This window comes from Bubalus bubalis, chromosome 24 (genome assembly GCF_019923935.1).
Source record: "Bubalus bubalis isolate 160015118507 breed Murrah chromosome 24, NDDB_SH_1, whole genome shotgun sequence".
In the NCBI taxonomy this organism is placed as follows: domain Eukaryota; kingdom Metazoa; phylum Chordata; class Mammalia; order Artiodactyla; family Bovidae; genus Bubalus; species Bubalus bubalis.
The window spans coordinates 141039-155098 of record NC_059180.1 but is presented as its reverse complement, the minus strand read 5'-3'; the positions used below and the strand labels follow the sequence as shown (position 1 = coordinate 155098).

Sequence of the window (14060 nt, the reverse complement as noted above, 5' to 3'; positions counted from 1 at the left end):
CCTAGTAAAGGCACAGGGGCTGTGATTTCTCTGCTCGAAGAACAGGAGGTTCAGGTGAGCCCTCGGCCGGCAGGCTCCTCCAGGGCCCGGCCTGCCTGCAGGAGGCGCTCTGACCCACTGCGTCCGTCAGTGGGGCCCTGGGGGGCTGGGTCTCTCCGGCCACCCTTGGCTCAGCCCCAGTGCGTGCCAGTTCCTGCAGGTGAACACGGTGCCCATGTGATGCCAGCCCTGGAGAGACTTGGGGAGCTACACTCAGTTCCCTGGAAGCAACCACACCAGGCATGGGACAGGCACGCCCTCCTTCCAGGCCGGACACTGGCCATGCCCAAGGGTGGACAGGCTGCTGGGCAGCAGGAAGTGAGGGACCCAGATGCCAGTGAGGCCCGAGCACATACTTGCTTCATCTTTATTGCACTTTTACCACATTGCAAACTATTCCATGAAAATGCCTCGAGGATAGCCAGCTGCAAGATTGGTAGCATGTGCACAGGCTCCAGATGGTGTGAGGACTGCGCGGTGCCTGGGGGACGGCTGGCCCTTGACTTCGCCTGAAACCCACGTGGTGTTCATCCCTCGACGCGAGTCCGTGAGGGCCTCGGGAGCCTCCTGTGGCCCCGGGAAGGGAGGAGAGTTTCTACTGAGAGCTCGGTCCAGAGTGGGAGCCCTTCTCAGGACCGTCTGGACCGACGGGTGGCCCCCAGTGTGGCCTGCGGGTGGTCGGGGTCTGTACAGATAACGTCTCTGTATACGTACATTTACATCATGTATAAATACAAAATTGTAAGTAAAGGCTTCCTTTCCGTACAAAAGGGTGCTGGCCCGCCACCAGGCCGCCTCTGTCCGTGGGCACAGCGTGCGCCCCCGGCTGCCCGGGTCTGAAGCGTGGCACCTGCCCCGGCAGCCTGTCTGCCCTGTGTGGGCTCAGGTCCCGGGCAGCTGGCCTGGCCGCGGCCCGCGTTTACTACCTCCCAGCCGCGGCTCTGTGCTCGGGGCCCAGGTCGTCCTCCACGACACTGTGCAGCCCGTCCTTCTCCACGCAGTCCCTGACCGCCTGCAGCACGATGCGCAGCCGCCGGTCCAGCGCCTCCAGGTGTGGCTGGAACAGCACGGGGGCCACACGGTCCGCGCGCAGGGACTCGGCCATCAGCAGGCTCAGCCGGTGCTCCTCCTGGGCCAGGAGCTGCAGCCGCAGGTATGTGGACCGCCGGATCCTGCCGGAGATGGAGGTCAGGCTGGCGCCCAGGGAGGAGCCTGCCTGAGCCTCATCCCTGTTCTGGCCAGCTTCGGGTGTGCTGGGGAGGGTCCCACCTGCAGGGGGTTCCAGCAGGCCCCGTCCTTTCTGGCGGGAGTGGGGCGGGAGGCAGCCATGGCTGGCTCCGTCTCTGGGCCAGGGGCATGCGGAGCCGGAGGCTTGGCCCTACGGCCTGTCTCCCCGGTTGTTAAAGGGAGGGGCTGGGTTCGGGAGTCACATGTGGGGAGCGTGGGGGCTGGGGGCCTTGGCGTCTTCCTTTGCATGGTGGGCGGGCTGTTGTGGGGACAGGGAGCCGGGTCCTGGGAGGCACTGCCCCCGGTGGGGTGGGAAGGCTCAGTCTGGCCTGTGGCTGCGGGAGGGCTGGGCCGGGGCGTCTGCAGGGGCAGGGCCCTACCTGCAGCACTGCTGTAGAGGCACCAGGATGGACAGCTCGTCGTGAGAGTGCTTTCCAAACCTGAGGGAAGAAGGGCAGAGCTGGGGGGTGGGCGGGGGCACATGGGCAGAGCCGCCAGGCCGCCCCTGGGGCTGGGCGGGGGCCTGCTTCCTGCCGTCCCCAGCCCAGACGCAGGGCCTGGGATGAGGCAGGTGAACACAACCTGTCGGACCCTCAGCCGCTGGACTGAGCGGAAGCTTGCCAGTGAGAGGCCCTGGCCGGGCTGGGTGGACAAGGCCCGAGGGCAAGGGGCCTCGGATCCAGCTGCAGGGGTGTCTTTTCCAGCTGAGAGTGAGGGCCCCACACACTGCCCAGGTGCCCAGAGCTGATCCCCCGAGGTGTCCAGGCACTTGCAGCCCTGACAGCCGGACGGGCCTGAGCCCTGCATACACGCCCGCGCTGGGGCCCCGCCCCCCAGCTCACAGGAGCCCAGGCTAGGGCCCTGCGTCACCCCAAGGGGCCTTTGGGGGCCGGGCCATCCCTCCCACAAAGCGCCTGCCCCCCGGGTGTGTCTGGGCCGGGGGACAGCTGACCCCTCGCGGTGGCTGGAAGGACTCACCCTCTCCCATTGTCCAAGTGGATGATAAACGTCTCGTTCCCAAACTTCTCGAAGGTCTCATAGTGATGCCGGTCCATGTTTCCTGTGGGGACAAGCCTGCTGGGAGCCTGCGTGCGTCTCGGAGGCGAGCCCTCCCTGCCCGTCTGGCCTCCGCGCGGGGAGCATTGAGTATGAGCACGGCCGCGGCGGCTGGACCTGAGCCGGGCACTCGCTGGCAGGCCGGGGGCCCTGGACATACCCATGAGGAAGTCGAAGATGCTCATGTCCATGACATCCAGGATGCGCTGGCTGCTGTCGTAGGGGGGCGTCTGTTTCACCTCCTCGCAGTAGTCAGGGTCCACTTCCCACCTGCAGGGGACCCGGCATCAGAATGGTGGCTGGTCTACGACAAGGAGGCCCAAACCACCCCCTGGGGCTGCCCGGCTCAGGACAGCGCATCCACGGGGCCGCCGGGGGACCGAGTGAGAACACGTGTCACCGCAGAGCCAAGGGGCTGCAGGTGACAGCGGCCTGCGTGGGCTGAGGCTGCATTAACAGGAGCTCGGGGCCAGGAGGTGACTGGACCACGCCTCCCGGAGGCCACATGTGTGGACAGCCCGGGACGGCACTCTCGCAAGGACATCTCCATGGCTGGAGGGTCAGCGTCTCTCTCAATGGGGGAAGGGACCTGAAGCCTCGTCCAGTCGTGGAGAGACCCGGGGGGCAGTCGGCACCCAGTGCCTGCGTGAGGGGCCCTTTCTGATTATCTGCGGCCTCAGGCGCAGCCCTGCTGCTCCTCACACCGTCTGCTGTGGACGAGACCCCGGGGCTCGTTCTCTGCAGCAGGTCAGGCAGGAGCCAGCCCTCCCGAGACCCCAGGGAGGCAGGATTCCAGAGTCCCCGGCCCAGCGCGCCCCCAACGCACTCTGCCTTCTTGCGCTTGTGGTACGAGCGTCGCCAGGGGTTCCGCCAGGTCTTCCTTTTGGCCAGGGACAGGTCGGGCAGGAAGGCGGCCAGCGAGCCCTCGATCTGGTCCGGCTTCCCGCACAGGGCATGCTCCGTTGAGCAGTAGTACGAGCACTCCCCGTAGAAGCAGATGTTGTTGGCTGCGGGCGGAGGGGCGGTCAGCAGGGGCCCGCGGGCGGGGTCTGCGTGTTGCACCGCGTCTGACTCGTCCCTCCCCGGGCGGGGCCCGCCCACGGTCTCACCCTGGACTTCAGCCACCTGCCTGAGCCCTGCGTCGCAGACCACGGGACCACACAGCTCGGGATGCAGAACTCGGATCGGAGTCTGGGTTCTTCCCCATTACCGTTCAAACTAAGTCTGGGGTCTGTGGAGGTTCTGTTCAGTGGTTTGCAAAAGGCCCTCATTCCAAAGTGAGGCAGCGTGGGGGAGATGCTTGCAATCATGACCGAATAAGCACCTAGTACTCGCACAAGAAGCCTTCTATCTCAGTAATAAAAAGATAAATAACCCAATCTATAAATGGGCAAAGGAGTTCAAGCATCCTTCTCCAAAGAAAATATAGAAATGGCAAACAAGCACAGGGAAAGATGCTGGGCACCGTGAGTCACTGGGGAAATGAAAATCAAATCCACAATTTCTCACCCACTAAGACAGTTTTGATCAAAAGAACAGATAATAAACAGTGTGGTTGAAGGTGTGGAGAAATTGGCTGCACCCTGATGCAGCTGTGGTGGGAATGTCAAATGGTGCAGCTGCTGCGTTGGACACAGAACCGGTGATCTGGCTACCCCACTCCCAGGCACACACCCGAGAGAAAGGAAGACACACGTCCACGCAGACCCTTGACAAACATATTCCCAGCAGACCATCCCCAGAGTCAGCGTGGTTTGTCCATAACATGGAACAGCATTTAGCCACGAAAGGAATGAAGTGGAGCACCGCGCGGATGAACCATGAACATTATGGACAAAGCCAGACACTATGCATGAAACCCTGGGAACAGACAAACCTGAATGGAAGCTGGCAGCTCTCAGAGCAGAGAGGAGGGGAGAGTGGGGTGACTTTGAACAGTGATGGCTTCTTTCAGGGTGAGCAAATATCCTGGAATCAGTGGGGACTGTTGCACAACACGGAGAATGCACTAAAAACCACTTAACTGTACACTTCAAACACTAGACTTAAGACATGTGGTCATATCCCCGCAGGAGGAGAGTGGAGAAGCGCCTCTGGGCTGGGCGGCGGGCGTGTCTGTGCGTGCGTTTACCTATGGAAACACGTTCTTGCGCTCCATCACTGCCTTTGTTTGTGGGGGAAACAAGCCCCAAGCCCGTGGCCCCTCTGCCCTGGCCCCCACCCTGCCAACAGCAAAGCCCGCCCGGCCGCCCTGCACCTCAGGATCCTGCAGTCACTGCTGCGACCGGGCTCAGCCTGAGGTCTCTTGTGTCGACATGATTCAATCTCGGCCGTTATCAGGAGGAAAATCCTCTCCGAGCCCTGGAATTCGTGTCTGTAACCTCTAAGCCTAAGCTGGCTTTAGATGGTGTCATGTGAAGAGAGAGGCATTTCCTGGGCCCGCAGCCTTTTCCTCGTCAGGAACCCAAACCCGGCCTGTACGGGGGCGTCAGGGTGGGGCTCCTCCAGCCTGTGGCCTCTCACTTCTCCACTCTGCAGCCCCATGCGAGGCTGGGGCCTTCATTCCTCCAAGCCTCGGTCCCTGAACAGGGGGCTGTGCAGTTCCTGACCCAGGGAACAGAGAGGACAGGTGTGGAGAGGCTGGGCTTGGGGACGCAGTGCTGTTCCCCTTGACAGTGATGCCAGGGCAGCGGGCCAGATGGCGGGGAGGACCTGAGGACTCCAACGGGATGGGCTCCCTGGGGAGGGCCCTGGTCTCCGTGAGGATCAAGGGGTCCCAGCCTGCCAGCCTGAGGGTCCCAGAGAATCCAGGCTGGTTCCTCTGAATGTTTTGGGGCTTTGCTGGCAGGAGGGGTGAGTCCTTGCCCATCTCAGATGCCCCGAGGGTGTGTGGGGGGTGTCACAAGGGGCAGGGCTGCTGGGGAGGGGTCTGTCTGCTCTGGGAACCTGTCTGGCCCCCGGCAGGAGTCTGGACACTGACCACAGAGTAACAGAGGCCCAGGGACCACCCGGCCACCCCCAGCTAGTGTGGGGAAGAGCTGATGTAAAGGTGGCTGAGTGGCAGGGAGGGGCAGGAGAGGCTGGGGGGGTGCACGACGCGCCCTCTCCCCATCTGCCGCGCCCCGCCGCGCACCCCGCCCCTTGCAGCCTAGACCTGCACAGGACGCGGGCTGATCTCGGGATAAGAGACGCGGTGACAGTCACCAGGAAAGCAGGAGAAAGGTGTCACATGGCAGACGCGGGCTTGGCCGCTGGCCCCCACTCAGTCCTATGGTGATGGGGACTCATCTGCCCCCCACCTGACGCTGCCCCCAGCTGGCTGGCCACCCCACCTCTTAGCCCACCGGGCTCCCCAGCCTCTGCACGCTGCACACATCTCCCCCATTTTGACTGACCCCGGAGCAGGGCTACTCAGGGCCCTGAGGCTGGAGGCAGCAGCATGCATCGGCGCCTCCAGCAAAGTTTGGCCTCTGCAGCCTTCCCGGTGTGCTTCTACACCCCGCGACGGGCGCAGAAATGCCAGCAAAGCAGAAACGCTCCAAAGGAATCTGAACAGACCTCATTTTCTACAGTGTGATCAAAGCTGGCTCCTGCTAGCCTGCTGCTTAAGAGAAAACCAAACGCTTCCCAAGGCTTTGGGGGAGAAATCTGGCTGATGGAGCAGAGGCGGTGGGAACAGAAACAGTCTGGGCAGAGAGGGCGGGTGTCAGCGGCAGCAGGCGGAGCTGAGCCCAGAGCCTGCGGCTCCAGGACAGGGAGCAGGAGCGCATCCAGGCGGGGCCAGACGCCAAGCTGGGGACCCACAGGACCGGGAGAGCGGCCAGGAGCCAGGACCCCCACAGGTCCCGCCTCTGGGACTGACCAGGCTGAGCGACGGTGCGGCTTGGGGCCGCGAGGGGGGGTGTCAGCACCCGCCGATGACGACGAGGGAGACCCGGTCCGGGTGCGGACGGGTACGAGGGTGGGGTGGGACGCCTGCATCTCAGATCACCCGCCTAGACTAACAATTGACTGTCTGCTGACCGAGGAAAGGAGCCCTTGCTCCTTTACAAACCTCCGTAAGACCACCGAGCTCGAGGAACACAGCAGCGGCACAGCTAGGAGGCCCCTGGGCCCCAGTGGGAGGGAGATCCAGCGGAGAGACTGCTTGACTTGTGTCCGTTTCCTGAGATTTCGGACTTCAGTGCCTCCGCTTCCTTGCAACAAGCTACTTTGTCCCTTCTGCTCGGGCTCATCAACCGGTTCAGAAATGAAAGGGACAACACGGGACGGGCCGCAGAACCAGAGACTCAGGGTAACGCCGCGGCGGGAGAGACAGCTGCCCAGTGCCTCCCCCCAGCGAGGGACTGGTGGAAGCAGCCCCGTCCAGACAGAAGGCGGGTGCAGGGCTGGGAGGGGACCCTGGGGATGGACTGGTCACCTTCGCTGTGAGGATGCTTCCAGGTGTAGCGAAACTGCTCAGACTCCAAGCGGCAACTAAACCATTTAAAGCCGGGTTGTGGGGACAGGGGGCCACCGGGGGCTGGGTGAGCCTGCGTCCCCTGGACGTGACTGAGGTGGGCACGCGCCCCCACAGGCCGACAGGGCTCAGGCAGGGTGGCCGGGAGGACCTCAAGAGACCCTCCCAACAAGGCTCTTGCTCGCGCCTTTGGTTTCGTCACGTGGGCCAGACACTCGTTCAAAGGGGATGGAGCCCTCTCGCCTCAGGGGTCCCGTCCTGCTCTCCTCTCTGTGGGCTCGGAGAGGAGGAGCCGTGAGCACTGGGTGACAGAGACGGCGCCTAATGAGACGAGGGCTATGGGCCTCAGTTCTGACCAGTTCATCACGTGGCCGAGAAGCGTGCTGACCTACAAGGAAGGAGCTTCTGGGCCAGTGGACCTTTGGACTTGGCGAGTGGATTCTGTGTGTGTGAACTGGCTGGGCAGGTGCCAGGCACAGCTGAGGCAGCCTGCAGGGCCCGGCCATGCTCTGCGGGTCTTGGTGGCCCAGCTGGGTCGCTGCACTCCGCTGTGCCAGCATCACTGGGATGACGCAAATGTTTCAAGACGAAATGCAAGTGACAAAAGCCCCAGAATGTAGGAGGGGTTCCTCGGGGTCCAGTCTCAGGAGGGGTCGCCTGGGCCAAAGGGGGTGGTCAGGAAGGGAGCCCAAGGATCAGATCTGATGCAAGCGGGCAGACGACCCCACTGAGCCTGACTCTCCTTAGTGTGTGCGCTGAACGGTGACACCACGAAGTCAGGACCTAATGCACCTGGAGTGGGCAGGGGCTGAGGGCGGGGCAGTGCCAACCCTCCAGGGACCAAGGGACGCCCCACTCTGTGTCCAGCGCTCCACAGAGGAGAGGGCAGCTGCAGGGCCCTAAGCCACGTGAGGGTCTTTCCGGGGTGTTTTTAATCTGGGGGCGTCCAGAGAACGGAGGTCTGCTCTAGCTGCACCACCTGGAGAAGACTTCCCGGGAGGGTGGGAGTTTGCCTCAGCCTTTGGTAGCAGCAACATCTCCCGCAGCCCAGGGGCAGAGTCAGGAACGATGAAGACCACCTGGCAGCTCTGAGGCTTAGGGCAACGCAGACACAGCGCTGAAGCCAGGCTGCTCACGGTGCAGGGGCAGTCCCGGGCACCCGGGGAGGGGGTCACCCGGGGAGGGGGTCACCCGGGAAGGGGGTCATCTGGAGAGGGGTCACCTGGGAGCGGGGTCACCTGGGGAGAGGTCACCCGGGGAGGGAGCTCATTGGGGAGGGAGGTCACCTGGGGAGATAAAGAAGGTTCTCCACAGCTTCTTGTCCCTCGTGACGTCCCGGATCTCCTTGGTCATGTTGACTAGCCTGCCGGCCACGGGAGGAACCCGGCGGAAATCCAGGATCCTGGTGGAAGGACAGGGAGTGGCGTCCTCACTCGTGCCTCTGGGCGCTCCACCGGATCTGAATGGACTTGCTCTCCCCTGTCAGGCCCCAACCTCCGCTCCTCCCCAGAAGCCAGGGGCCCTGCAGAGCCCAAAAGGAGTATATCCTCTTCTGCAGAGCTGCACCAGATCCAGGGCCACCAAGGGAAGGGCCGTTTTGCGGGACTCGCGACCTTGGGTCTCATCAGAGAAGCTGACGCCCCAAGTCTCCTGGCCCCTATTCCTGACAGCCAGCTCACAGCAGCCCACACCTGCGGTGGCGATGACGCGGGGCGCCCGCGGGGGGACGATGATGATGCGGGGCGCCCACAGGGGACTCACCTGTCCAGGTGGAAGGCGGCGATCTCCGCATTATGCCTCTCGTAGTCGGAGAAGTAAAAGAAGTCGGGAGGCGTCTCCTGCTCCCTTGTTTGCCTGGAGAACAGGACAAGACAGAAGCAGTTTTCAGGGAGAAATCCTCCCAGTGGAAGGCTGCATGGCTCGTGCCAGCTCCAAGGAGCTGATTGTCAGGCTCTCAGGAACCTTGGGAGTGAGTGTTAAACGTAGTCATGGGGAGGGCCCTGCTCCGAGGTGTCCGCTCCGCTGTCCCGCCTTCCTGGAGTCTTCCCAAGCTCAGTCAGCCTCCCGTCCCCACCAGCCTGCAGCTCCCAGCATAAAAGGAGTCCTCAGAAATTCAGTCCTCAGCCAAAGGAATTCAGAGTTTGGGTAAAAGTCCTACAGAGCGCACGTGAGCACCCTGAGAGCTCTGACAAGGCCTGCAGCCCGGCCCATGGGGCACGTGAGCACCCTGAGAGCTGACAAGGCCTGCAGCCCGGCCCATGGGGGTCACAGCGGACACCGTGTTGTACACATGTGAGACCTGCCAGCTAAGCTCTCACTGCAATCTGTTGCCTCTTCCTCGGAGGTAGCTCCTTTCCCAAGCCTCCCCTGACCCACAGCGAGCATGGCAACCTCCATCCCTCACATCCCGGGCCCCCGGGAAGCCTTGCTGGGCCGGCCGCCCAGTCTCCATGGGCGCGTGTGGTGAGGGGAGCAGAGCCCGGCCCTGCCTGGGCCCCACATCCCCCCGAGACGGGAGGACTGAGGAGCTCCAGGAGCCCATGGCTCTGATGTCCTGGGCACCCCCATGAGCAGCAGACAGCCCCCCACCCAGCCACGTGCAGGAGGCCACAGGCAGGACAGCGTTGAAGGGCAGACGTCACCCTGCAAACGTCAGTCACCCTGCAAACACAGCGATGGCCGGTGTTTGACCTCACATGTGGGGACACCTGCTCCCTGTCCGAGGCCGAGCGGGAGCGAGCACCCTCCCTGGATGAGATCCAGGTCTGCTCCAGGCCCGCCTCCACCACCAGGACCCTCTCTCCAGGAGGCACCACCCAGGAGGAAGCGCAGCCCTCAAACTACAAGCATCTGCAAAGGTCGCGACCTTTCCCCGAACTGGGAACACAGATCCAGCGAGAACTCGGGCCTCCTGTGGCCTGGGGCACAGCACACCTCCCCTCAGGGCGGAGGCGGAGGTCGGGCTGGAATGCGCCAGCCCAGCGCATTTTCCAGGTGACGCTTCCCAGCCTGCTCCCCTGTCCGAGCCTTCCTCCCCAGTACGCAGCAGGGCTCGGCCAGAGCCCCTGGAGCGTCCTGCCGCCCCTGCCGCCGATAGCACCGCCGGCCACACGCGCAGGTGCTGGGACCACACGGCCACCCTCGGGATGTGAGGCTCAGGCCCGCAGGGCGCAAGTCCACTGGTGGGCCTCTCACTCCCTGTGCTCTCAGAGCGCCTGGCAGGACACACCCCTTCCTCCACGCTTCCCTGAATGTCACCTGAGTCAGCCTTTCCAGGAACCAGCTTGTGACTGGCAACAGACCACTGCCCACAGTTCCAGCAGGGGTAACACTGGCCAGGACAGGACTCTGGCTGGGGCGGCCTGGCCTTGCCCCGGGCCCTTTGTGAGCTGCACAGGGTACCCCAGGGACGGCTGCTGGTGGCCCAGGTGCAGGCCTCCTCGTCCCCAGGCGCGGGTTTCTCCGTCACAGACCCTGGAGGGGGCTGGCACGCGGGGCGCAGGCTGCAGGGTGCCCAGCGGAAGGGAGGGCCACACTAGCGAAGATCCTGAGACTTCATGGAGACCGAGTCCGCGTTTCTTGGTGGAATATCCTGATTTTAAATGCTGGCAAGCCAGTTTTTTTTCAGAAGACGCTGTGGTTCAAACCAAATAAGTGCGGCTTCCTTACTGGAAGCCGCCCACGGCCCTGTGTCTGCAGCTGCTGGCGGGCTGGGCATTTCTGAGGCTGAAAGCGGCAGCTGACTCAAGTCCCTGGTTGAGCCGAGCATTGTCTACACAGCACTGGTTCTCCAGAGTTTAACTGGAAAAGGGGTGGTGCAGATTATAGCAGGTTTCTTTTCTGCAGACCCTCTGTGCGCCTGGAGCATGCAGACCCCAGGACGGCCCCCTCCGAGAGGCGGCGTCTTTCAGTCGCCTGCAAACCCCACCCCACATGTCCCTGGCCTTTTATTTTTTCAGTCTGTTGTGGAATTAAGAATTATTTTTGTTGGAAAGTACGTCAGAACTCACTGCCAGCCTGTGGCGCAGAGCCCTCCAAACAGAGCCCTTTAAAAACATGGGCTGCAGTGGGCCCTCAGACCCCGCCCCGGGGCCCCCGACCCCGCTCCAGGGCTCCGGTCACCGACTCTGCTGGGAGCGGCCTGCACTGCCCTCCCCAGCCCGGCGCGGTTCAGCAGGACCTCCGACCTCAGTCGCCACCACCACCATGGCTTTAGCCTTTGTTCCCTCTCCTTGACCTTGGCTCAGCCCAGTGAGGTCACCTGCAATGCAGGTGGCTCGGAGCCTGCGGCTCTGGGAGAAGACCAGACACTTCCTGGAGGCTCTGTGACCAGGTTCCAGAACAGTTCCTTGTTCCTTCCCATCTCCCACCTCGGGCTTTTCCAGTGACCTCCGTCCCTGGGCCATCCACAGGAAGGCAGCTCTGCTCACCCACTGCCGGATGCCCTTTCCAGCAGCCCAAGCCTGAGAGGAGACTGCAGGGTTCAGGGCTGTGCGTAGGTGTGGAGGGCGGGTGTCCAGGGCCCCGCTGCTGAGCCGGGCACAACCCGTGTCCGTGGGAAGCCGGGCCCAGGGCACCGGCCCCTCTGGGGAGAATAGAACTTCTTTCCTCACCTGTCTGCCCACTCTTCTGCCACTTCCTGGGTTGGGCTGGGGAACAGCAGGTGCTTTGGAAAAGTACTGAGCCCAATGCACTGGGCGGGAGAGTGGACTCGGCTGAACCAGGTCGCCTGGCAGCCTCTCCTTCCTTCAGGTGTGGGACGGGAGTCCTGGGGCGAGGCCCATCACAGGCCTTTTCCTCAGAAGGGGGGCATGCGGATGTGAACAGGAGGTGCTCTCGAGGAGGCCTTAGAATGTCACACGCCTCCTAGCTCAGAAGCCCCAAGGCCACCAGAGAGCAGGCTCTGCAGGGCACCCCGATACCTTCAAACCCCAGGCCTGTGAAACCTGGCCAGTGTTCTGGGGGCTGCATGTGTGCCCCTCTCTCCTGCCTCTCCAGAGGACCACAGCCAAGCCCCTTCCTTTAGAGGGACTTCCCTGAGCTCAGAAGAAAGCACAATAATACCCAATTGTGGTTGTTCAGACTAAAGTGAGACTGACTACTATGCTGACCTCCCCCAGGAAATCTGTGATCGAAATCCCTAGAACCTATGAATATACCACCTTAAATGGAAAGAGGAACTCTGCATATGTGATCTAGTTAAGGATCTTGAGATGCAGAGATTATCCTGGATTATCTCCATGGACCCAACATCATCAAAAGTGTCCTTAAAAGAGGGAGGCGCAGGGAGACTTGGAGGCAGGAGAGGCAACACTGACTGCTTTGAAGACAGAGGCTCTGGGAGGGGATCTGTTGCCTTCTCCAGCGTCCCTCAGCAGAAAGCCAACTCCCTCCAGAGTCTCTGGAAGCCCACAACCCACAGATCCATTTTAGATTCAGACCTCCAGAACCATAAGAGACTAGGGCTGTGTGGCGTTCAGATCAGATCAGTCACTCAGGCGTGTCCGACTCTTTGCGACCCCATGAATCACAGCACGCCAGGCCTCCCTGTCCATCACCAACTCCCGGAGTTCACCCAGACTCATGTCCATCGAGTCAGTGATGCCATCCAGCCATCTCATCCTCTGTCATCCCCTTCTCCTCTTGCCCCCAATCCTTCCCAGCATCAGAGTCTTTTCCAATGGGTCAACTCTTTGCATGAGGTGGCCAAAGTATTGGAGTTTCAGCTTTAGCATCATTCCTTCCAAAGAAATCCCAGGGCTGATCTCCTTCAGAATGGACTGGTTGGATCTCCTTGCAGTCCAAGGGACTCTCAAGAGTCTTCTCCAACACCACAGTTCAAAAGCATCAATTCTTCAGCGCTCAGCTTTCTTCACAGTCCAACTCTCACATCCATACATGACCACTGGAAAAACCATAGCCTTGACTAGACGAACCTTTGTTGGCAAAGTCATGTCTCTGTTTTTGAATATGCTATCTAGGTTGGTCATAACTTTTCTTCCAAGGAGTAAGTGTCTTTTAATTTCATGGCTGCAGTCACCATCTGCAGTGATTTTGGAGCCCAGAAAAATAAAGTCTGACACTATTTCCACAGTTTCCCCATCTATTTCCCATGAAGTGGTGGGACCGGATGCCATGATTTTCGTTTTCTGAATGTTGAGCTTTAAGCCAACTTTTTCACTCTCCACTTTCACTTTCATCAGGAGGTTTTTTAGTTCCTCTTCACTTTCTGCCATAAGGGTGGTGTCTTCTGCATATCTGAGGTGATTGATATTTCTCCCGGCAATCTTGATTCCAGCTTGTGCTTCTTCCAGCCCAGCGTTTCTCATGATGTACTCTGGATATAAGTTAAATAAACAGGGTGACAATATACAGCCTTGACGAACTCCTTTTCCTATTTGGAACCAGTCTGTGGTTCCATGTCCAGTTCTAACTGTTGCTTCCTGACCTGCATACAGATTTCTCAAGAGGCAGATCAGGTAGTCTGGTATTCCCATCTCTTTCAGAATTTTCCACAGTTTATTGTGATCCACACAGTCAAAGGCTTTGGCATAGTCAATAAAGCAGAAATAGATGTTTTTCTGGAACTCTCTTGCTTTTTCCATGATCCAGCAGATGTTGGCCATTTGATCTCTGGTTCCTCTGCCTTTTCTAAAACCAGCTTGAACATCAGGAAGTTCACAGTTCACATATTGCTGAAGCCTGGCTTGGAGAATTTTGAGCATTACTTTACTAGCATGTGAGCTGAGTGCAATTGTGCGGTCGTTTGAGCATTCTTTGGCATTGCCCTTCTTTGGGATTGGAATGAAAACTGACCTTTTCCGGTCCTGTGGCCACTGCTGAGTTTTCCAAATTTGCTGGCATATTGAGTGCAGCACTTTCACAGCATCATCTTTCAGGATTTGGAAGAGCTCCACTGGAATTCCATCACCTCCACTAGCTTTGTTCGTAGTGATGCTTTCTAAGGCCCACTTGACTTCACATTCCAGGATGTGTGGCTCTAGGTCAGTGATCACACCATTGTGATTATCTGGGTCCTGAAGATCTTTTTTGTGTAGTTCTTCTGTGCATTCTTGCCACCTCTTAATATCTTCTGCTTCTGTTAGGTCCATACCATTTCTGTCCTTTATCGAGCCCATCTTTGCATGAAATATTCCTTTGGTATCTCTGATTTTCTTGAAGAGATCCCTAGTCTTTCCCATTCTGTTGTTTTCCTCTATTTCTTTGCATTGATCGGTAAAGAAGGTTTTCTTATCTCTTCTTGCTATTCTTTGGAACT

The 14060-nt window shown here is 60.2% G+C and overlaps 1 protein-coding gene across 1 annotated transcript in view; it reads right to left on the bottom strand.

Annotated features, from left to right (window-relative positions):
- Nucleotides 1-392: 392 nt before the first annotated feature.
- FAM20C (FAM20C golgi associated secretory pathway kinase) overlaps nucleotides 393-14060 on the bottom strand; it is a 32965-nt gene continuing 19297 nt past the window's right edge. The window contains exons 4-10 of the mRNA XM_006078689.3: nucleotides 8543-8635; nucleotides 8068-8183; nucleotides 3149-3329; nucleotides 2483-2592; nucleotides 2245-2326; nucleotides 1647-1706; nucleotides 393-1211 (exon numbers count right to left, since the gene is read on the bottom strand). Of these exons, the coding sequence (XP_006078751.2) occupies nucleotides 962-1211; nucleotides 1647-1706; nucleotides 2245-2326; nucleotides 2483-2592; nucleotides 3149-3329; nucleotides 8068-8183; nucleotides 8543-8635 (892 nt within the window). The 3' untranslated portion in view covers nucleotides 393-961. The remainder of the gene's footprint in view (nucleotides 1212-1646; nucleotides 1707-2244; nucleotides 2327-2482; nucleotides 2593-3148; nucleotides 3330-8067; nucleotides 8184-8542; nucleotides 8636-14060) is intronic.